Genomic DNA, 23,295 nt, shown 5'->3' with positions numbered 1-23,295 from the left:
TTTAAGTTTGACCTCTTTTTTTGGACTTTTATGTATTAATTTTACGTTGTCACAGTCTAGCTTGAGTTGAGCTTCGACTTGTTTAAAGTACTACACGAGCTTGACTCGCGCTTAGGCTCATTTAACGTTTTTCTCAAACTAAATAAACTTATTTAAAACTGAATATAAATTAATTAATATTTAATAAACGAGCGAAGCCTAAGCTGGAAAAGGACTCGAAACAAGCCGAGCTCGAGTTTTTGTAAATTGAAACGAGCCAGACTCGAACTTTAAAAAAAACACGAAACAAGTTGAGCTCGAGTTTTCGTAAATTGAAACGAGCCAAGCTCGAGCTTTAAAAAAAGCTCGAAACGAACTAAGTCTTAGAAAAATAGCTTGAAACGATCCGAGCTCGAGTTTTCAAGCTTGAGCTCTCATAAATGTAAACAAGCTGAGCTCGAGCTTTAGAAAAAGAGCTTGAAACAAGCAGATCTCAAGTTCGACCTCTCATGAGTCAAAACAAGCTGATCTCGACCTTTAGTAAAGAGCTCAAAATGAGCCGTACTTTAGAAAAAGGGCTCAAAACGAGCCGAGCTAGAGTTCGATCTCTCATAAGTCAAAACGAGCTGAGATGGAGCTGTAGCAAAAGAGCTCGAAACGAACTGAACTCATGCTTGAGCTTCAAAAATGAGTTAGAATTAGAACGAGTCGAGCTCGAGCTCGGTTATTCAAATCATTTAAAATTAGCAACGGATGGGCATCGAGATAAGATATGAACACCACACCAGCAACAGCAAACCAACTCAGTGACTCACTTCCGTGTCGTTATTATCTTCTCTACTATACTCATCACCTCCGTGTCGTATATAAACAAACAAACCACTCTCTTCTTCTTCTTCATATTATTATTATTATTATTATTATTATTACACACACAGTTAAAAGGTGAAATGTTAGGGTTTCTATCACGAACAACCGCATTACATCGGCGGCGTTCACCGGTCAACGCCGCCGTGTTACTGCCGTCGATCAGTCGACATTTCAGCTCCAATGTTCTACCCGACGGTATCGATCGGAGCTCCGATTCGTTTATTCGAAACCGTACGGTTATGGAGTCAGTTATGGATCAACTTCACTCTCGTATCCGTCAGGTATATACATACGAGTTTAATATTAATATTAATCAGGTTAATTGTGTAATTTCATATAACACGTGATTTTAGATGCTGATTTTGACTCTAGAGTTGACTTCTGATTACATGCAGCTTGCCGAAAATCGAACCGGTTTGAAACCGATTATGTAGAAGCCGGTAATGATATTAGGTTAATTGTGTAATCAACTTAATAATTAATATTATCCTTCAATATGCGATTTCATGTGATTTTAGATGCTAATTTTGACTGTAGAGTTGACTTTTGATTACATGCAAGTGTTGGAAGTGAACTTATGGTAATGATATTAGGTTAATTGTGTAACTAACTTAATATCATCCTTCGGTATGCAATATCATGTGATTTTAGATGCTAATTTTGACTTTAGTGTTGACTTTTGATTACATGCAAGTGTTGGAAGTGAACTTATGGTAATGATATTAGGTTAATTGTGTAACTAACTTAATATCATCCTTCGGTATGCGATTTCATGTGATTTTAGATGCTAATTTTGACTTTAGAGTAGACTTTTGATTTACATGCAAGTGTTGGAAGTGAACTTTTGATTAATTATCCAATTTCACGTTAATTGTGTAATTAACATAATATTATTCATCTTTCGATATGTGATTTCATGTTAATCAATCGAACTGTTTGTGTTACGTATTTGAGCGATCGTGAATATGTTGACTGTTTTTTACTTTAGAGTTGACTTCTGGTTACATGCTACCATGCAAGTGTTGGAAGTGAGTTTAGGTAATGAATCTGTGTTGATTGTGTAATTAACCTAATATTCATCCTTCGATATGCAATTTGATGTTAATCGAACTGTTTGTGTTACGTATATGAGCGATCGTGAATATGTTAACTACTTTTGACTATAGAGTTGACTTCTGTTTACATGCTACTACTATGCAAAGTGTTGGAAGTGAGTTTTGGTAATGAATTTTTGTTAATTGTGTAAGTAGGTTACCGAAGGTGGAGGTGAGGAGGCTGTGAAGAGGCATAGAAGTAGGAACAAGTTTCTTGCAAGAGAGAGAATCGATCGGTTACTGGATCCGTCTTCTTCGTTCCTTGAGCTTTCGCAGGTTACAAACCAATCATTTGTTTTCATTTAAGTGATTGAAATTTTGAAATACATGTTTGTAGGATTTGGTTAGCTTAATTCGATTATAATTGTTCACTGCGAATATCATGGTTAGATTAGGTAACTTTAGTTAGGATTTAGGTTCATGAATTTGGATGTACAGGGGAATTTTTCTTAGTTATCATAGGGGTGCAAACGAGCTGAGCCGCTCGTGAGTTAATCGAGATCGAGTCGATAAAGAGCTCGAAACGAGCCAAGCTCAGCCTCAAATAAAACTCTAATAAACTTTGTTTGGGAAGATTGTTAGGATTGTCGAGCCTTAATGAGCTTTGTGTCGTCTTATGAACTTCTATGTATTAATTTTAAAGCCAAGCTCGAGCTGAGCTTTGGCTCATTTAAGGTACTGTTCACGAGCTTGAGCCGAGCTTAGGCTCGTTTAAGGTTTTTTCAAAATACATAAGAATAATAAAAAATGTATAGTAAATAAATAACAAATAATAAACGAGCTCGAGCTGAGCTTTGGCTCATTTAAGGTACTGTATACAAGCTTGAGCCGAGCTTAGGCTCATTTAAGGTTTTTTCAAAATACATAAGAATAATAAAAAATGTATAGTAAATAAATAACAAATAATAAACTAGCCGAGCTCGAGCTTTAAAAACGGCTCATGAGCCAAGCTCGAAACGAGCCAAGCTCAAGCCCGAGCTCTTGCAATTCAAAACAAGCCGAGCTCAAGCCTAGACGGGCTCAGGCTCGACTCGGCTTATTTACACCCCTAGTTATACACTGATAATGTATGCCTAACAATCTACTTGATTAACTAACCCTAAATTATCCCATTAGGTCATGTTAGGATATATTCCAACACCGGATTGATAGCTTTTACAAAGATATGTCTTGTATCTTATGTACTGGTTCATTTAAGGTACTGTATACAAGCTTGAGCCGAGCTTAGGCTCATTTAAGTTTTTTTCAAAATACATAAGAATAATAAAAAATCTATAGTAAATAAATAACAAATAATAAACGAGCCGAGCTCGAGCTTTAAAAACGGCTCATGAGCCAAGCTCGAAACGAGCCAAGCTCAAGCCCGAGCTCTTGCAATTCAAAACAAGCCGAGCTCAAGCCTAGACGGGCTCAGGCTCGACTCGGCTCATTTACACCCCTAGTTATACACTGATAATGTATGCCCAACAATCTACTTGATTAACTAACCCTAAATTATCCCATTAGGTCATGTTAGGATATATTCCAACACCGGATTGATAGCTTTTACAAAGATATGTCTTGTATCTTATGTACTGGTTACAGTCTAATTTGAAAGCAGAACTTCCATATAGAATCTCTAGGTTAACATGATAAGAAATAATGAGTATTAATTCTTGCTTTTCTGTTTATTTCTTTTTTCTATTTGATGAAAGCTTGCAGGCCATGAGTTATATGAAGAACCTCTACCATCTGGAGGTATAGTCACTGGAATGGGACCAGTACATGGAAAACTTTGTATGTTTATAGCAAACGATGCAACAGTTAAAGGAGGAACTTACTATCCTGTTACTGTTAAAAAACATCTTCGAGCCCAAGAAATTGCAGCTAATTGCAGATTACCATGTTTATATCTTGTTGATAGTGGCGGTGCTTTTCTGCCAAAACAAGCCGATGTTTTTCCTGATAAAGAGCATTTTGGTAGAATATTCTATAACGAAGCCCTTATGTCATCAGAAGGTATTCCCCAAATTGCCCTTGTGTTAGGTTCTTGCACAGCGGGTGGGGCCTACATACCTGCAATGGCCGATGAAAGTGTTATGGTTAAAGGAAATGGCACCATATTTTTAGCAGGACCTCCACTTGTAAAGGTTAGTTTTAATTTCATTCTTGGTAACTTTTATGTTACATTTTGTATTATATCATATGTTGGATGATTTGTTGTTCAGGCTGCTACTGGGGAGGTAGTGTCTTCTGAAGATTTAGGGGGTGCAGATGTTCATTGCAAGGTATCAGGTGTTTCAGATTATCTTGCACAAGGTAAACTTCTTATGCGAATACATCCTTGTTCGTTTTACTTTAACAGAACATACAATCGAACACGGACGATTAAATTAGCGAGGTTTTCTTGTTCTTGTTTTCTCATTAAGAAAATGAGCATGATTGTGTTCATTTATGTTCGTTCATTAACACTATAAATGAGTGGTCTGCGGATGTAAACAAACGAACATAAGTGAACATAGATGAACGAACATAACTGAGTTAAAACTAGGTAAAAATAATGTGAAGAATAATCTGTCGGGCCTAAAAAGTTGTTTAAACTATAATAGGTCGTAAAGGGCCGAAAAATGAATATATTAACGAACTTAAACAAATATAAACTAACATACATAAACGAATTAAATGAACGAACGTTCACGAACATAAATGAATGAATAGGACACGTGTTCATGTTCTTTCGTTTAAACCACATGAACATAAATTTTCGTCCATGTTCGTTCGTTTTTTTAAAAGCATTGCTGCATGTTACGAGTGATCGTTTGTAACATGCTTTCAAGTGTTCTTTAACTAATTAAACTAATACATCTTTTGTGATTCATACTTGCACAGATGAACTGCACGCACTCTCAATAGGAAGGAATATTGTTAAAAATTTACACACAGCTGGAAATGAAGGAACGGTGAATGGTTTTCACAACATTATTACTGATTACAAAGAGCCGGTTTACGATGTCAACGAGCTTCGGTCAATCGCACCCACAGATCTAAAACAGTCATTTGACATTCGTTCGATTATTGCCCGTATTGTTGATGGAAGTGAATTTGATGAATTCAAACAATTGTATGGCACTGTGAGGGCTAAGTTTATCACTTTTTACCCTAACTTATTTAAGTTTTTGTTACAATGATATTCATTTTAATTCCTTTTTTTATTATTTTTTATTTTTCAGACCCTTGTAACAGGCTTTGCTAGAATTCTTGGACAGCCTGTTGGAATTATAGGAAACAATGGAGTGTTGTTTAATGAATCTGCGTTAAAAGGAACTCACTTTATTGAATTATGTTCTCAACGGAACATTCCATTGGTGTTCCTTCAAAATATTACAGGATTCATGGTATGTCATCTAGGCCTGTAAACAAGTTAGTTTATTTAATAAATAAAACAAACGAACATGAACAAGTTTTTTGGTTTGTTTAGTTATTAGAATTGGACATGAACATATATCTCATTTGTTCGTTTATGTTCGTTAGGTTAAGTTCGTTCGTTTATATTTTTTATACCTGCTAAAACTTAGTCTAGTTTCATTAGTTTTTAGTCTTGACTGATATTCACGTTTACTTTAATTGATGTTCACTCGGTTATCGGTTATGTTCGTTCGTGAATCGTTCTTTTATACTCTTGACAAACGGATATAAACGAACACGAGGATAAACAATATGGAAATTTTGTTTGCGTGATAGGTTGGATCAAAATCAGAGGCTAACGGTATAGCAAAAGCCGGAGCAAAGATGGTGATGGCTGTATCTTGTGCAAAGGTTAGTTTCTTTTATAAATTGTTGGCGTCATTTGAAGTCATCTCATTTTGTATAATATAGATCTATTCTTGGTATTACTAACATTATTATATTTATTTGGTATTTACAGGTGCCTAAAATTACTATCGTTGTTGGTGCAAGCTTTGGTGCTGGAAATTATGCAATGTGTGGGCGTGCGTATAATCCAGATTTTATGTTCTTCTGGCCAAACGCTAAAATAGGTGTGATGGGTGGTCCTCAGGTATGCCAGATTTAAAAAAAAAATAGTCAATATTTATATTAAAATTTGCAATTTGCACAGAGTGAATTATATATTAAAATGTTATATTGTTTTACAAATTTACAGGCGGCTGGTGTGATGTCTCAAATAGAAAAGAGCAAGATGAAAAAAGCGGGAATCCAGGTAATGGCATTCGATGTCTTGTTTACTTTGACTTTGACTTTTTTATAATGTTTTTTAAAAGGGAAAATCACCCAAATAACCATTTTGACCAACCAAATTATAATAATTGATTCTTGTAATTTTTTTTAAAAAATCAATAACAAAACGACGTTTGTACCGGCCATCATACAGTTTAGGGGGAGATACCCATCACTGAAAAAATCCACTAATAAGATGACACGTATCCTAATTACGTGATATTATATTGGACACGTGTTATCTTTTTACTAGCTTTATCTTGAAGGACCTTGTGATCCCAAAGATTACAGTGAACTCGAGTGAGTAGACATCAACTTTACGGGTCAAAAGGCTATTCTCGTATATCAAGTCTAGGCTGGTACACGAACTGAACTGTTCGTGAACCGTTCAGCGGGAAGTTCGTTCATTTATGTTCGTTTATCTTCATTCGTTTACATGCTCCGTTCATGTTCACTCGGTTCATTTGTAAGTCTAGTTATGTCTTTGGTCAAAATGGTTTAATCGGGTTATTAGGAGTTTTAATAATTGGTCATAATTTTTTGGACGGCCTTTAATAATTGATTTGACTTACAGTGGTCAAAGGAAGAGGAAGAGAAGTACAAGGGGAAGTTTATCGAGGCGTACGATAGAGAAAGCAGTGCATATTATTCAACAGCAAGATTATGGGACGATGGGATTATCAACCCTGCTGACACCCGAAAAGTATTGGGACTCTGCATCTCTGCTTCTAGGAATCGCCCCGCACAAACCACTAAATTTGGTGTGTTTAGAATGTAAACATTTATGTCATGTAAAAGAATTTGTAGCTTTGATATGAGCTACTGTAAAAACTGTTTTTACATAATCTCCTTTTGTGAGTTATGTATTTAACTACAACCCCTATCAGGGGTGTTCACGGTTTTTAGGCCAAACCGTCGATACTGGTTTTTGATCATAATAAATAGAGATGGAAAAGAATCTTAACAGCGGGAAACACGAAACATTTTGGATAGGTATTCCCGTATTACGGTATCAGGTATGAGATTACGGTATCAGGTATGAGATTAGTTTTAAAAACTTTTATGGGAATGGGTAGGATATGGTATTATGTGATATTAAGCCGGATTAACCAAAACATAAAAACTTGCTTACTCGAGTATATCCCGTGTTACAAAAATCCTGATTGCTTACTCGAGTATATCTAGTGTTACAAAAATCCTGACTAGGCACTGATTAATCCCCGATTAATCGCTATTCATTTCACTGATTAATTTTGGGCTATTCGGCTAATTAATCGCTCAAATCCGGCCAAAATTGGTGGTTTCCGGTGAGATTTAGACCAATATCAGTGGTTTCTAGCGAGATTCTGACCAAAATAAGCGTGTTGTGATTGCATAATAAAAATTTTATAAGTTATATTCAATAAAAAAAATAATCAATATATGTTACATCAATCGAAAACCATAGAAACAATTACCTACACTAATTCTGATAAAGCGGATACCATCTCGAAGTTTGCTCGATTGGTATCGGTTCGTTGCGCTTACACTCCCTGCGAATGGTATAGTTTTATCACACAACTATGTTTGCTTCGTTTTATGAAAATGACTGAGTATGTTTGTTATGGTACTGATACATGGTATAGTTTATATCAAGTGTTGTGGAAATTGCTAGTCACCAGTCGGGTGGTGGGGTAAGAACTAACAATTAACCGGATTGAACTTTAATGTATAATTTTCAGTTATATATACACACATATTTTTATATGCAATTTTTAATTTTATATATACACATTTATTTTGGCCAGAATCTCATTGGAAGCTGTTGAATTTAGCTGGAATCTTTTCGGAAAACGCCGATTCTGGCTGGAACCTCATTAGAAAATGCCGCCTAAGCCTGGTCGAATTTGACCATTGCTTAATTAACTAGATGACTAGTCCAAATTTAATCAATTGAGTAGGAACTAGCGATTAATTGACGCATTGCAGTACTATATCAATACATAAAAACTTTGTGGCCAATCTATAAAATAAAACATGACTTGGTTTTTTGTTTTGTAGAATATACAAATATAATAATATGTCTATAAGTATTCTTAGATAGAAAACAAATGAAAGCATTACAACATAATGGCGCCCATGGCCTAATGGATAAGGCGTCTGACTTCTAATCAGGCGATTGTGGGTTCGAGTCCCACTGGGCGTGCTTTTAAACTTTTCCTTTAATATTTTTCCAATATTTTATTATTATTATTATTAAAAAACACGCAGTTCTTGTTTTCCACGAACCACGTCATTATATATTCACATGTCTTCTTCTTCTTCACCATCACTTTCACAATTCTTCACAATCAAATTTCATTTTAATTATAATATTCATCTTCACTACCAACCACGTCACCGATCCGATCTCATTTTGCTCTCATCTAATAATATTAATAATAATAATCAAAGTTAGTCTTTAGAAGCAGTATTAATAATAACAAGAATGGCGGTTTCATTATCATCATGTTCTTGTTATTATTTACCTCAACTTAATAACACTCAATTCCAATTAGCCTTACGATCTTCATTGTTTGTGTCTCCTCTGCATAATAATAATAATATTAATGGATTCTTCTCCTCCTTCCGTCCAATCAAAACCAAATCCTCTGTTCCACTCCTCTCAATGAGACACCCGTCCAAAGGTATGTATGGTATCTTTCAATTCACTCATCTAAGTAAGTAATTAATTAATGAACAAGATCTTATTGAGCCATTGATGATCTAGTAGCTACCATGATTTCTTTCCTAATTACTGACATCGTATATTATTATTATTATTATTATTATTATTATTATTAAATTAAGTAGTGATTGATTAGTGGAATGCAAATGAATCCAATGCTAGATCAATCAATTGATACCCGTAGGCGTACGGACTGTGTTCGGTACGGTACGGGTATTTGCTAAAATAAATGCTGATATTAGTGGAATCTACTACTATCATTTTTAGAGGTGCACAAATCGGTTCGGTTGGGTCAACAAAAGTCTAAACCGGTTTGTGACCAGATTATGATGGGTTTGGTTGGTTTCGATGGAGAAAATCACAAACCGGTTCAGAACCAGTTTCTACATAATCGGTTTAAAACCAGTTCGTTAACCGGTTCTTTTGCCCACATCTACTATCGTTGATTAAAATTGAAATTAGAGTGTAGTGATTGAATTAGGGGGTTTTGTTTCCTAAAGTTAGAGGTGTAAATGAGCCGAGCAGAGGCTCGGCTCGTTTAAGCTCGGACACAAGTCCTAAAAAGTTCAAAACTTGACAAGCCTAAAAGATCCTCCCATACAAGGATCAAGCTCTGGCTGAATAACTAAACAAGATTCATTTAAGGTTCGGGGCTCGATAAGGGTTGGCTTGTTTCGAGCTTTTTATCGAACCAATCTCAAGCAGCTTGGCTCGTTTGAGTTGGATCAAATTTGGGGTTTTCTAGTTTTTAGTTCATCTAAGAGATTACTTAATATAATATTGTTTATAGGCTTTAGAAATAAATAAAGTTGTGATCATAGCTGTATATATACTTAATTCAACATGAATAAAGAAGCCAACCTATGGAAATATGTCAACAAATGTAACCTCTTAATTAGCTTAACTAGCAAAAAAAATAAAATAATAATAAATAAATAAATTAATTAATTAATTAATAAGTTGGATTTGTATTTTGAAACTGACTATCATCATCATCATCATCATCATCATCATCGTACTCAGTATATTCCACCAATAGCAAAGCTATGGTAGGGTCTGAGGAGGGTAAGATGTAGACAACCTTACCTCTACCCCTTAGGGATAGAGAGGCTGCTTCCGGTGAGACCCCCGGCTCGATAGTAGTTTTGTATCAAGCCTTGGACATAAGGCACATGCACTCAACAATCTGGACACCGCTAATTGGTGCATGTACCCTTGTCTTTCGGCTATCAACGCCACCACATGATGCCTGATTAACCTTCCGCCACTTTTAACGTTAGTTTCACGAGATTAGTAAAATAACGTCAAAATTAGTGCAATTTCACTTTTGCCCACCCGAGGGTTCACACATATATACATTATATGTGCGCACCGCATGCAGTGTTTCTAGTTATTATAATGTGCTTTTAGCATAGTTTTTGTTTTGTCATGGATGTTCATTTACTGGCTTAAGTGTGATTCCTTGCATGTTAGTATGTTACTTAACTTGAATGACAAGTAAAACTTTGATGGAAAATACATATACTTCACTCAGTGTCTCAGTTAATACTTGTTTAAACTATTTGGATATTTTCGTAATATTTGCCAGTTTTAAGGGGTCTTTGGGAATGCTCATTTTAATCTATTGCAGTTTTTAAGAGCAGATAAGTCCTTTTGAGTGTGTGCATAATGAAAAGTGCTCATTTCACTGGTTAAATAAGTTGTTTCCAATAAGCAGTTTGAGATTGCTTATTTTCAAAACCAGTGACTCTTGGTGGATTTGAAATTACAAGTTTACGCTTACGTGAAATAAGCTGATTATGTGCTTTTACTTTTAAGCACAACTTTAATCAGTCCCAAACACCACCAGACTTATGTTTGATTTCGTTTTTGTGTCATAATAATCGCGGTGTTTTTTGCTTCTTGTTCGTTCATATTCTTCATGTCTTTCAATCAGAGTTTGATTTTGATCGGTGAAATGCGTTATCAAATTTTGTTTTGACGTTTTTCGGATTTTTATAGGGAAAATTTGTTTCTCTTTATAAATGCCATTTTCTTTTATCTGGGCTGCATCAGTACTTGTTAACTTAAAAAGTCAAAAAACATACTAATTTTTCAGTCAAACATTAATGCTTGGCTACTGTTGATAATTACAGCAACGGTGGTGACGGGGCAGTCATGGGGCGCATCGGTTCTCGACAGCAAAGCACCAGTCCTAGTGGAGTTCTACGCCAGCTGGTGCGGACCGTGCCAAATGGTGCACCGTGTGATTGACGAGATTGCAGCCGAGTATGCAGGGAAGGTCAACTGTTATGTGTTGAATGCTGACAAGGACCCACGAATCGCTGAGGAATACGACATTAAAGCGGTCCCGATAGTGGTCTTGTTCAAGAATGGTGAGAAGTGTGAGTCAGTGGTTGGGACCATGCCTAAAGAGTTCTATGTGGCTGCTATTGAAAGGATGTTGCAGTCATCATCATCTTGAACATTGGATGTGTAAAGTTGTTTAGCTTTGTTTTTATGGTTTGATTCTGGATTTGGATTGATTTGTTGTCGCGGTTTAGGGTTGTTACAGAAACGGTTTGTGTTGTGGTTGTGGTCGGCGTTATAAACTCAGACTATAAGGTTGGGGGTTCAAGTCTCATAAAAGAAACATTTGTGTTCTTATAGAAAAATAAGGGTTAGTGTTTTTTCTTTCTTTTACATCATGAGTTGTTTTCTTTGTCGGTTAAGGGTGCGCAAGAAACCGAAAAAAAAATCGAAAAAACCGAACCGAAGCTAAAACAAATGGTTTGGTTTTATGTTTTTTACAAATCTAACTAACGGTTTAGTTTTTCTTTTGGTTTTCCATGTAAGAAAAACCGAAAAAAACTGAAAAAACCGAACCGAATTCCTAAATTTTTATTTATTTTATTTTTTTTAAGTAATTTATAAGAATTTTATAAATATGTATAATAGTCTACTAGTTTACAATTAACAAAATTATTTAATACCAACTTTTTTTATCAGCTAAAATTTTCAAGCTCAAATGGCAAAAACCGAAAAAACCGAAACCGAACAGTTTCAAAAAATCCAAAGACCAAAGTTTTGATTTTCAGCTTGGTTTTAGCCCAAAACCACACCGAACCGCACCACGCATGAACCAACTTGTTATGAATCCAAATGAGCTTGAATAGCGTCATCCAAACAGTCCATAAAATGAACCAACTTGTTATGAAAATATAGAAACCAAACCATCATTATATAACCGAATGCTAATCGAGTAATTTCACTACATAAGTCTATTCCACATCCAACTCTTTCTCCAACCATAGGCGGCCCGGCCCTACTGTATTAAAAAAAGCAACCGCTTTAGGCCTCCATATTTACGTACCCTGAAATATTTTTACGGTTTTCTCAATGTATGATTTATGAACCGAACCATCCACGTGTTACATTTCCACCATGTTTTCCCAACTGCGTTAAATACATACCTTAGATTAGTATGACACTTAATTCACCATTATCCTCGATACGGGTGCAAATGAGCCGAGAAGCTCACGAGTTACTTGAGACAGAATTGATAAAATGCTTAAAATGACTCAAGCCCAGGCCTCCAATAAAGTTGGTTTAGTTATCAAGCCCGAGCTATGGAAGATCTATACGAGCCTCGTGTATATTTTAGTTTTAACTCTTTGACTTTTATGTAATAATTTCCCATTGCACAGCCGAACTCGAGCTGCGCTTTGGCTCGTTTAAGGTACCACGCACGAGCTCGAGCCAAGTTTTGGCTTGTTTTAAGGTTTTTCTCAAATTATATAAAAATAATTAAAAATGTACATAAATAGTTAGTAAATAATAAACGATCTGAGCCCAAGCCCGAGCTGAGCTCAATCTTGAAAAAACCACAAACAAGCCAAGCTCGAGGTTTAGAAAAAGAGATCGAAATGAGCCGATCTTGAGCTCTCGCAAGTCGCAAGTCAAAACGAGCCGATCTCGAGCAAGCTCGGGCTTGGCTTGGCTCGGCTCATTTACACCCCTACTCGACAGTCAATAATGATGGATGTGTATCAAATGTATATTAAATGCAAGCTTAAAAGATGAACATACTGAATTGAATAACTCATTTATCAACAAATTTAAACTTGCTAAGTACCTTAAACGGAGGTAATATTTGAAGGCGATTGAGGTGATCCAGTTTCAAGCAGAAAGCTTCTACTACAATAAGACCGCGAAGTACTAGACGAAGAAGCCAAAACCCCAGCATCCCAACTTTGGTTAAAAATCCCGTCTCTCCTATGTGATTTACCTCTACTGTTTCTCCCCGTTTCAGTTACCACAGCTTCAATAAAACCGTTATGTGTGGGGTCCACACACTCGTATAAAAGCCTTAATACTTGTTTGACTGAAGGCCGGGCCCGCCCTTCTCTGTGGGTACACCATTTCACAAGGGTGACTAGTGTTTGAAGTTGGTCAAAGTCAAATGTGTCTCTGATTGCGGGGTCCACAAGGTCAACGAGTCTTGAGTCTGATGTCATTAGCGGTTGGCATAACTCTACTAAGTTTTTGTCGTCTTGTATGGCTCGTTTAGAGGTTATTAATTCTAGTAGCACGACCCCGTAGCTGTAGATGTCACTTTTTTCTTTTAGTTCTTGTGTGACTAAGTATTCGGGGTCCATGTAACCTGAATTTAATAAAATAGGCAAAAACAAAAAAAAAAGAAAAAAGAAAGAAAGAAATTAGAATCTTTCACATGTATTTATGGTTGTAGAAATATGCTAATTGGATAAAAAGTACCAACTTCTGGTCCAGTTTTCTTGAAAATATCAAAATTGCTTAGGGCTTTTTTCCTTTTTGACATTTGCTCTTTTATATTTTGGCCTTTTGGGTAACTTTTTTAGGCTAAAAAGTTATTAAAGCTTAAAAAAATGAAAATGATAAAAGGCAACCAAGTCATACAAGTAACAATGACCCGTGGTTGACTTTTTTCAAGGTGCCCGGTTTACTTAAAAGATTACCTTAAATCTTTTTATTTATTTTTTTGAAATTCAGATTGTTTTTTCTAGTCCAAAAAAAAATTTTGACCAAATTTTTTTCTATAACCATGAAAACCTGTTAGAAAAACTCCTCGGGCCCACCAAAGTTGGTTACCATTTTACTTATCTTGGCTCTATAGAAAATAAATGTGTTCTAACCAGGAGTTCCTCTGATCTCTGTGTTAACCGGTTCAAAACAGATGGATCCATCTTTAGATGCATATGCAAGGCCAAAGTCAGCAACCTGGATCACAATTGTTAGAACATAAACTTTTACGTTTATTTTAAAACCTTGGTCTAAGAAAATTGATATGGTCATTTTTTCAAACTTGTAAACATAATTGTAAACAAAATTGATAGCTCCTTTTGTTACGCTCGTGCATGGGGGTTGCTAAGTTAGTGTTTGGGCTCCGGACCTGTCAACCTGAACATGTCAAAGAGGCTGTGTCCATATTTGATGCGGGCCTGCGGGGGGCAATTGAAGATATTGTTGTGTGTGGAGGACCGCATTTTGGGGACCTCCAGTAGAGGTTGGCTTCCTTCCCTATGCGTTTCGGAGGCTTAGGAATTTTCTCGGCTGAGGATGTCTCCGCATATGCATTTGTGGCTTCCAGGTCTCAGTCGTGGAAATTGCAGGACCACGTCCTGCGAAACGCTGGTGTTACGGGGGTAGATCCTGACTACTCTTTTGCACTTGGTAATATTGGAACAACTCTCCCGAACCTTGATATAGGCGGTTTTACTGATAAGGAGACCGCCCCCAAGAAACCTCAACATACCTTGGCGAGTGCTCTTTATGGTAAACACGTACATGATTTGGAGGAGCGATTCGATATGACCCCGAGACAAAAGGCAGTTTTAGCTTGTCTCAAGGGGGCTCATGCCTAGGATTTTTTGACTGTTGTGCCCATTGAAGGTCTTGGGCAACGGATGTCGGCAGTTGAATACAGAGCCATCCTTAAATACCGGCTTATGATTCCCCTTTTCCCTCCAGATGAATTATGCCCCATTTGTAAAAAAGCTTGTTTGGATAGATTCGGTGAGCATGCCCTCCACTGTAAGGAATTGCCGGGATTCAAGTATCGTCATGACTGGGTTAGAGATGTGTTATGGGATGTGCTTAGACGTGCCGGGATCTCAGCCAAGAAAGAGGCACCTGTTAACTTTTTGACTGATCCGCGTGAGGGAAGATCTACCCTGCGCCCTGCGGATGTTCTTGTGTTTGGCTGGGCAGGGGGTAAGCATGCGTGTGTTGACCTCACTGGGGTGTCCCCGTTGGTGGGGCTGAGAGACAGTGGCTTCGTACCGGGACAGGCGGTTTTGAGAGCGGAGTCTAGGAAGGTTGCTAAGCATGAGACATCGTGTTTGGAGAATCAGCACGTGTTCATTCCATTTGCCTTCGACACTTTTGGATCCCTAGCTCCCGAGGCGGTTCGCTTCTTGGAGCGGGTGCAGAAGGTGGTCCACAGTGACTCACAGAGCCCGAGGAACCAAGGATTTATATTTAGTAGAATAGGCTTTGCGATTCAAAAGGGGATAGCGGCGCAGCTTGTTGCTCGCTTACCCATTATCCAGATGTAGTTCGGTTTGTGTTATATATAAAAGGATCAATATGTTTTTCACAGAAGCATGTTTGCGTATGTGGCAGATGACATGGCAACAATTTAAAAATGAAGTCGGATACTAAAGTCATAAATAAGTTGCAAATTGGCTTATACTTCGTGCCTAATTCAAAGTTGGTGCTAAAACCAAAAAGTTTCTAATTTATGCAGTTTACTCTACAAAATTTGAAGGATAAAATAGTCAATTTGTCATTAGTCATTACCTTTCCTACGAAATTCTCATCAAGCAATATATTGCTGGACTTGATGTCTCTATGACACAGAGGAGGATCACAGTAGAAGTGGAGGTATTCCTGAATGCAAAATTATAAAATGAGGACAAATAAATGTTTTATATATAAAATATCATTTCCAAATATATGTCAAATCATTGGTATTATTACCAAGGCGTTTGCCACGTCAATTGCAATTTGAATTCGTGTCTGCCAACTCAACGGGGCGACGCCTGGATCTGCACAAAAGCATAAGTAATTTAGAAAGACGAAAACAAGTTAAAGAAATAGAAAATAAAATAAATTAAGATTCATACTGTGAAGATGATCCTTTAGGCTCCCATTTGCCATGTATTCATACATGAGAAACCTACATTAATAAGTAACGGGTCAAAATCATCACCTCTAAATTAATAATAAGCAGAAGAAGAAACATATGTTAATGTATGAGGGTATAAATGACCTTTCATGCTTTTCAATGCAAAATCCTTTCAAGGCAACAAGATGACGATGATGAAGTCTAGCAAGAAGCAAAATTTCTCTGCAGAATTCTTCCACAGCTTGTTCAGAAACTTTATCCATATGTTTAACTGCTACTATTGAACCATCACTAAACTGAGCTTTATATACAGTCCCAAATCCTCCTTGTCCAATAATGGTGTTAAAATTGTTCGTTGCTTTTTTAGTTTCTTTATAACTGAATTTTGTTAGCATAGATGATGGACCTGCAGAAACATCCACGTTGTTTAAAAAAATCTAAAAATGAAAGAGACACACACATGCATTGCAGCTGATATATTAAATGAGGAAATTTTTGGTTAAAATGGAACAGGTTGAACGGTCGAAAATCACCCACAACCTTCAAAATCAGTTTATTTCAAAATAATCTTATTATTGTAATAATACATATTTGGGATAATGTATGTGGAGGCCACCCAAGTATTCAACTTAAGGCCACCGATGTGTTGAAACTGCTTTAGAGGTCACCCAAGTATATAACCGATTTCATTCATATATTTATCAAGTTTGGCCAAAAACTTTTCAGATGACGGAAATACCCTTGACTATTTTGAAAAGACAAAAACAGCTGATGAAGTGTCAATGTGTTATTGGTTAAAACCGTTGTCTTTTCAGAAAAAAAAAAAGGCATTTTTGTCATTCTGTATGCTTTTGGCACCTCTAGGTAAGAAAATAATTACCTTCTTGGAACTTTTTTGTTGGCTGAGACATTGTGTCCATTGAGGTTTTATTAGTTGGCATCTCATGCCCTTTAAGTTCTTTAGCTTTTCTACGAATAAGGAAAACCATTAATACCAGCATCATAACGGCTAGTGCGGTAACCGCGATGCCAACAACAGGAACCAATGACAGATGGTAGGGATGGTGTCGAGTTCTAGGTATGGTCAAAGAGCTTTGACTTGGGCCTACAGAAACAAATGGGCTTGGAGATGACTCAGGTGGAAAGCTAGGGGGAGAGGATCCTGTAAAATCTACAAATAAATGCAACAAATACAGTTAACATTACAACTGTCGATCAACAAAAATGAAATATTTAAATATAAGATGAAACATATGAAATATTCATTTCGGCCTCAAAGTAAGTCAGAGATTTCTTATTAAAACTGCTTATTCAAAACAACTTATTTCATTCAGATAAGTAGTTTAAATAAGCAATCCAAACAACCTCAAAATAGCTTATTGGTGTATCAAGAAGCAGATAAGCATTTTAATAAGCAGTCCCAAACACCCCTAAAAGTAAAGGAAATTATTATATAAGTTTAACAAATTTTGGTCTCATTTCTTTTTCAGTAACACAAAAAAAAGTTTCAAGTAGGGTAATCTTAAACGTTAAACGGTCCCTGGCACCATGTCAACACCACATCAACATGACATTAGGTCAAAGCAACATGGTCAAAGTTACCAGCATGTCAGCATTCTGGCAAATAATCCAGTCAGATAACCTTGAACACAAAATAATGTGAAAGTTTGAGGTTCTTTTTATCAATAAACTTGAAACTTTGTTATATTTCATGGGATCAAAGTTGATTTACCTTATTAAGCAATTTGCACAAAGTATCAGTATAATATGGTTTTAAGTAAAAATCATGAAATTTTCTTCAAGTGCAGCCTTACCAGGAGTGCTACTGAGTCCTTGAACTCCAAAAAAACAGTCAGCCAACCTAACAGCAGCAACATCATCAATTTGGCTAGCAATAGCAACATATGTTGCATCCCTGCAGATGCTCAGTGTCATATTATCCCCTGCTTTCACTAAATTTCTTAAAAACAACATTCCAGCATTTATACACCTATTACAACGTTCTTCGCCTAATGGTGCTCTGCAATGTAGAGTCACATTAGAAAAATTTGGAGATTGCTGCATCTGGTTGACAGTTTTCATTCCAAGACACTCATAATTGACAGGAATTTTCGTCCCAAATCCACAAAATGCAAAAGCTTTTTTTGTCATTCCATGTAGTTCTAAATTTTGGGATATATTTAGGAGACACGTATTGGATAATTCTGGATAAACACCTAGGTTGTTAGTTGTGTTTGCATACCGAGCAATAGAAACTGCAATAAGTGCGTTGATATAACGACAACAACTTGCTCTAGATTCTGCATCCGAACAAATTGTGGCAGCTCGTGTAAGATTAGAGCCACTTAGGTCTAACGGGCAACCTGCTACAGTTTAACAAGTGAAAAAGAGAGAAAACTAGTCATGAAACACGATTTTAAACACATAACACCAAAAGAAGAAGTAGATTTAGCAGTTAACAGTTGTAACCTCTTTCATAAAATATCTATATAGAGAAACAATTTTTTAATTCTGTTCTGTAGCTTTATATTATATTAGTGGTTTGATCATGTGCATGTTTCTATGATGGCCCAGAAACACTCGTTCTTTATGTTTGTAAAGGGACTTCAGATTGTGATGCACCATTATGAGTTTTGTACATACTAATGTAACTCCAAGAAGTAACAATAATTTCAAATTTGACCATATCTACTTGTATTAAATGCTCATATATTAAAAGGTCTACAGAGTACTGCTACACAGAGAATAAATGAATAATTAATGTAACCATCCCTTTAGGTACTCATAAAAGTATAGTGAATTGCAGAACCAACATCTCTGATCAAATTATTCCAACCACAACTACATATTCATAAATTCTAGGACAGTTACGAACCATATTTTTTGAGCCGGAAATAGTTAAGTTTATAGGTTGCAACGAGCTGAGCCGCTCGCGAGCAACTCAGGATTGGGTCGATAAAAAGCTCAAAACGAGCCGACCGAGCCAGAGCCTCACATAAAGCTTATTTAGTTATCGAACCTGAGCTCAAGCCTTGTGTATTTTTATGTTTTAACTCTTTTGAACTTCTATGTATTAGTTTCATGCTGCATAGCTGAGCTCGAGCCGAGCTTTGGCTCGTTTAAGGTACTATACACGAGCTCGAGCCAAGCATAGGCTCGTTTGAACTTTCTCAAAATATATAACATTAATTTAACATGTAAATAAATTAATTATTAAATAATATACGAGACGAACTCGAGCTTGCATAAACGACTCACGATCCAAGCTCTAGAAAAAGAGCTCGAAACGAGTCAAGCTCGAGCTCTTGCAAGTAAAAACGAACTGAGCTCGAGCCGAGTCAAGCTCGTGCTCGATCGTTTACACCCCTGCATAAGTTGAATATCACAACTGATTTCAGAAGCGAATCGTAACTAGTACAGTACAACTGTCTGCTGTTTCCGGTATCTTCTTTAACACAAATCCTTCCAGATTAGATCATAATAACCAACTCAAAACCTTAAATAAAGAACTACTGAGTTCACATCACTCTTTTCACCTCCGTCCAACCGAATATAAACTGCTAACTTGTGCACTAATTGCTAACACTAAATCTACACATTCTGACAAATAACAACAAACATTCGTAGCTAAGTTACTAATCAACAGTCGGAAGTAATTACAGATAAATTCACACGAAATCATAATCTATAGTTTCCAAAATTGATCACACAAGCTATCGATCAAGTTCAAACCTAAAATCGAACAGTATTCTCGGTAACGAAGCTAAATCTACGCATTCTAACAAATAATAACGAACATTCGTACTTCGTAGTAAAATCACGCAAAAAATCAACAGTCAGAAGTCATCAAAGCTTAAATTCACACAAAATCATAACCTAAAATCAAATAACGAAATTAAATCTACGCATTCGTAGCTAAATTACGCAACAAATCAACAGTCACAACTAATTACAGCTAAAATGCATATAATCGTAAACACGAACGGAAACTTAACCTCTAGTTTCCGAAATTAATCACACAAGAAGCAAAAAACACTATCGATCAACTTAAAACCTAAAATCGAATAATATTATCAGTAACAACTTAAATCTACATATTCGAAGAGATAATAACAAGCATTCGTAGCTTAATTACTCAACTAATCAACAGTCGCAAATAATTACAGCTAAATTCACCTCTAGTTTCCGAAATTGATCACACAATAAGCAAATAACACTATCGATCAACTTAATACCTAAAATCGAATAATATTATCATTAACGAAACTAAAACATTACAAAACTCGTAATATAATCTACAGTTTCCGAAAGTAATTACAGCTTAAATTCACACAATAACTTAACCTATAGTTTCCGAAGCTATCGATCAACTTAAAACCTAAAAATCGAATAATATTATCCGTAACGAAACTAAATCTACGCATTCGTTGCTAAATTACGCAACTAATTACAGCTAAAATGCACCGAAGCATTCACACGAACGAATAGTCGAATACTTAACCTCTAGTTTCCGAAACTAATCACACAATAAGCAAATAACACTATCGATCAACTTCAAACCTAAAATCGAATAATAATAATAATAATAATAATAATAATAATAATAATATCAGTAACGAAACTTATATATTACGAAATACGTAACAGGATTGACTCACGTGAAGCTACTGCTGACGTCATTGCAGAACAGAGGAGTGTATTGACGAGTAACGGTAGAGAGAGTATGAGTAGAGTCCACGTGTAAGTCGCCATTGTTGATGATGAGAAGTTGATGCAGAAGGTTATAATAATAATAATAATATAACAGAAGAGTGTGTGAGTTAGTTGTGACTGGAATGGTGAGTGCGTACGGTAGTGTGATGAAGAAGAAAATGGAATGGAATCGTGGGTGCGTAGGTTAGCGGAGACTGCTTACGTGACAGATGCGTGTGTGTGCAGCGAGGTATTCGTGTTTGTTTGTTATTTTATTCAAATTTACTTGGGTTTTATCATAGTGTGCCTTTAGATATTAGATACTGGGTTTTTTTTTTAATTACGTTCTGGGTTCTCGGGTGGGTAAAAGCGAAATTACACTGATTTTGACGTTATTTTACTAATCTTGCGAAAATAACGTTAAAAGTGGCGGAAGGTTAATCAGGCATCATGTGGTGGCGTTGATAGCCGAAAGATAAGGGTACATGCACCAATCGGCCGGTGTCCCGATGGTTGAGTGTTATTTGTCTTATGTCCAAGGCTTGATGCCTATCGAGTCGGAGGTTTCACCGGAAGCAGTCTCCCTATTCATATAGGGTAGATGTAAGACTGTCTACCTACATCTTACTTTCCTCATACCCTACCATAGCTTTGCTATTGGTTGGATTTACTGAGTACGTTGATGATGATGTTTTTTGTAATTGGCTTTTTGACACAATGGCATGGGGATGATGGTTAATTTGAGATGTCTCTGGTTCAAAATCTGACTCAATGGGGTTTACTTTTCTCATAGTGGTGAGTTTCCTACTTGATGGTGTTTTTGAGTGAGTCAGGCCTGGAGCGTCAAAATCAGTATGGACAGTTGACATCCCGTTTCAGGAAGGTTAACTCAGGTATTGACGGTGGATCCAAACGCTATTCCAGAAAAGGAAAACAAAGTATTGGAATTTTCATGGAATAGTAGAATGTGAGCTTGTGCTGCCCAGAAAAAGAAAAAAAAGTATTGGGTTTTTCAAAATTATTGGATTTTTCATGGCTATCAACATGATATCTCCATTTCTCGAATACCGGAGACCAATCTATGATGATACTTAATAGTTACGATATATTTTTATACAAAAGTACGATATATGGAGTCTTAATCTTACCAATAGAATTTTATTGATAGAGTTTTGTGATAACGTATGCTTTTAAATTAACAAATAAAATACTTATTTTTATATAAGGATATACTAATAATCTATGATTTTTTTGTTGTTTTATATCAATGATTGTCAATAATGAACAACATTAGCGTCAACATTTTTGTTTTATACTTTGTTGTTTATTATTAAATCCAAATTATACTAAATACATCCATCTTGTTGTCATTAGTTTTTAATAATTTTTTTACCGGTTTTCTTTAGGTTGCATAGAATCCAACTTATTCAATTAAACTCGATTCGGGCTCTAACCGCGTGCATGTTGAAGAATGAGCCAGTAACTCATAGGCATTCGCATCACCAGTCCTTCAACCTTGCAATATACACCATTCATAACTTTTTTTTAGTATATTGAAAAATATATTCTTTATTTATTACCCAAATTATCAAACATGCCCTTTATGTAAGGCATATAGATTGGACGGATTGGTATAAATTCTCGTTAATGTAATTTTCTTTGTTGTTGGAATGTTGGTAGTTTCTCTCCGTGTGTGAAGGAAGTGGTTTTCGGTGTTTGTTGGTTGTTTATAAAATTTAATGGGTAATATAGCATTCTATATAATGCAATGAATACCTTAAGTAGGTAATATACTTATGTTAGATTTCAATTTACTATTTTCTATCAACACTTATTTTTATCGTATTATTTTACAAAATTTAATTATTTAAAAAAATAGCGTTATTGATGAGTTTAAATTGATTTTTTCTAATAGTAAATTATTACACCTTTTTTTTATATAATATGAAACTTGAATCATTACTATTTGGGTGGAGCTCCCACTTTCAACATGGACGTTCTATATTGATATCATTGGTGATTGGACTACAAATTTGGTACTTCAAAAATAAACTGTTTACTAAGCGTGTTCGGTTTACGAAATTTTATTTGGTTTACGAAATTTTATTTTAAAAGAGATGTAATTTGAATTTGGAAATGGAATTGAATGTTTAGAAAATCTGTAATCTGTTCAATTTGAACGGGACGAAAACAAATTTTTATTGGATGTAATCTTCATATATCACCCTCATGATAACTGACCAGGCCTATACGGCTCGTATATGGCTATATAGGCCACGAAAAAGTTTACGGAGGTGACATATAAAAACAGCTTTTTCAGCCTATATACGAACCGTGTATGTCTTTGACAACTCAGGTCCTATATATATTATATAGGCAAAAAGTGATATATGAAGATCCATGATGAAGTATAACGATTATATGCCATTCTTATTCTATTTGATGGTTCAAGCGTGGATTCTATATTTTATTGTGGGCCCACTTGAGGACAAGTTAAATGAAAAGTATTCAAATATTTTCCACATTATTGGGTATTTCTAATAGAAGTAAGGCCCAATTTGGTTTTCGAGTGATTTTAAACAATAGTATAA

The 23,295-nt window shown here is 35.9% G+C and overlaps 2 protein-coding genes, 1 non-coding gene and 1 pseudogene across 5 annotated transcripts; 3 read left to right on the top strand and 1 right to left on the bottom strand.

Moving 5' to 3' along the window:
• Positions 1-884: 884 nt before the first annotated feature.
• On the top strand, positions 885-6,995 carry LOC143631422 (methylcrotonoyl-CoA carboxylase beta chain, mitochondrial-like). Its single transcript, XM_077100197.1, has 10 exons — positions 885-1,130; positions 2,100-2,219; positions 3,638-4,072; positions 4,151-4,241; positions 4,812-5,053; positions 5,153-5,317; positions 5,664-5,738; positions 5,848-5,979; positions 6,085-6,141; positions 6,733-6,995. The coding sequence occupies exons 1-10, from the start codon at positions 930-932 to the stop codon at positions 6,934-6,936; spliced, it is 1,722 nt and encodes a 573-aa protein (XP_076956312.1). The 5' UTR covers positions 885-929; the 3' UTR covers positions 6,937-6,995.
• Positions 6,996-8,270: 1,275 nt separating this feature from the next.
• On the top strand, positions 8,271-8,343 carry TRNAR-UCU (transfer RNA arginine (anticodon UCU)). The gene has a single exon. It is a non-coding gene; the product is annotated as a tRNA-Arg (tRNA).
• Positions 8,344-8,625: 282 nt separating this feature from the next.
• On the top strand, positions 8,626-11,529 carry LOC143631404 (thioredoxin M3, chloroplastic pseudogene; annotated as a pseudogene).
• A 318-nt stretch (positions 11,530-11,847) lies between these two features.
• Positions 11,848-20,847, bottom strand: LOC143631421 (putative receptor-like protein kinase At1g49730). 3 transcript variants are annotated; one of them, XM_077100194.1, is made up of 10 exons: positions 20,671-20,847; positions 17,827-18,378; positions 16,893-17,183; positions 16,157-16,418; positions 16,011-16,063; positions 15,865-15,932; positions 15,685-15,774; positions 14,019-14,103; positions 12,980-13,507; positions 11,848-12,300 (listed from the first exon to the last, which is right to left on the bottom strand). In XM_077100194.1, exons 1-9 carry the CDS (start codon positions 20,762-20,764, stop codon positions 12,981-12,983), a joined length of 2,022 nt encoding a protein of 673 aa, XP_076956309.1. In that variant the 5' UTR covers positions 20,765-20,847; the 3' UTR covers positions 11,848-12,300; position 12,980. The 3 variants fall into 3 exon arrangements, with proteins under 3 accessions (XP_076956309.1, XP_076956310.1, XP_076956311.1); XM_077100195.1 differs by having other exon boundaries at positions 17,827-18,375; XM_077100196.1 differs by lacking the exons at positions 11,848-12,300; positions 12,980-13,507 and having other exon boundaries at positions 13,964-14,103.
• Positions 20,848-23,295: the final 2,448 nt, after the last annotated feature.

The sequence above is a fragment of the Bidens hawaiensis genome, unplaced genomic scaffold, assembly GCF_021521415.1.
Source record: "Bidens hawaiensis isolate Kalapana, Puna unplaced genomic scaffold, B.hawaiensis_p1.1 tig00006068_1, whole genome shotgun sequence".
In the NCBI taxonomy this organism is placed as follows: Eukaryota; Viridiplantae; Streptophyta; class Magnoliopsida; order Asterales; family Asteraceae; genus Bidens; species Bidens hawaiensis.
Note: the sequence above shows the minus strand (reverse complement) of the source record. Positions and strands in the feature narration are given on the sequence as shown.

Coding starts and splice junctions, on each gene's coding strand:
- LOC143631422 (XM_077100197.1), top strand. CDS start 930: ATGTTAGGGTTTCTATCACGAACAACCGCATTACATCGGCGGCGTTCA. Junction 4,242..4,811: donor TTCAGATTATCTTGCACAAG/GTAAACTTCTTA, acceptor ATACTTGCACAG/ATGAACTGCACGCACTCTCA. Junction 5,739..5,847: donor TGGCTGTATCTTGTGCAAAG/GTTAGTTTCTTT, acceptor TGGTATTTACAG/GTGCCTAAAATTACTATCGT.
- LOC143631421 (XM_077100194.1), bottom strand. CDS start 20,764: ATGGCGACTTACACGTGGACTCTACTCATACTCTCTCTACCGTTACTC. Junction 18,379..20,670: donor GACGTCAGCAGTAGCTTCAC/GTGAGTCAATCC, acceptor GTTAAACTGTAG/CAGGTTGCCCGTTAGACCTA. Junction 14,104..15,684: donor ATGAGAATTTCGTAGGAAAG/GTAATGACTAAT, acceptor ATTGTGATCCAG/GTTGCTGACTTTGGCCTTGC.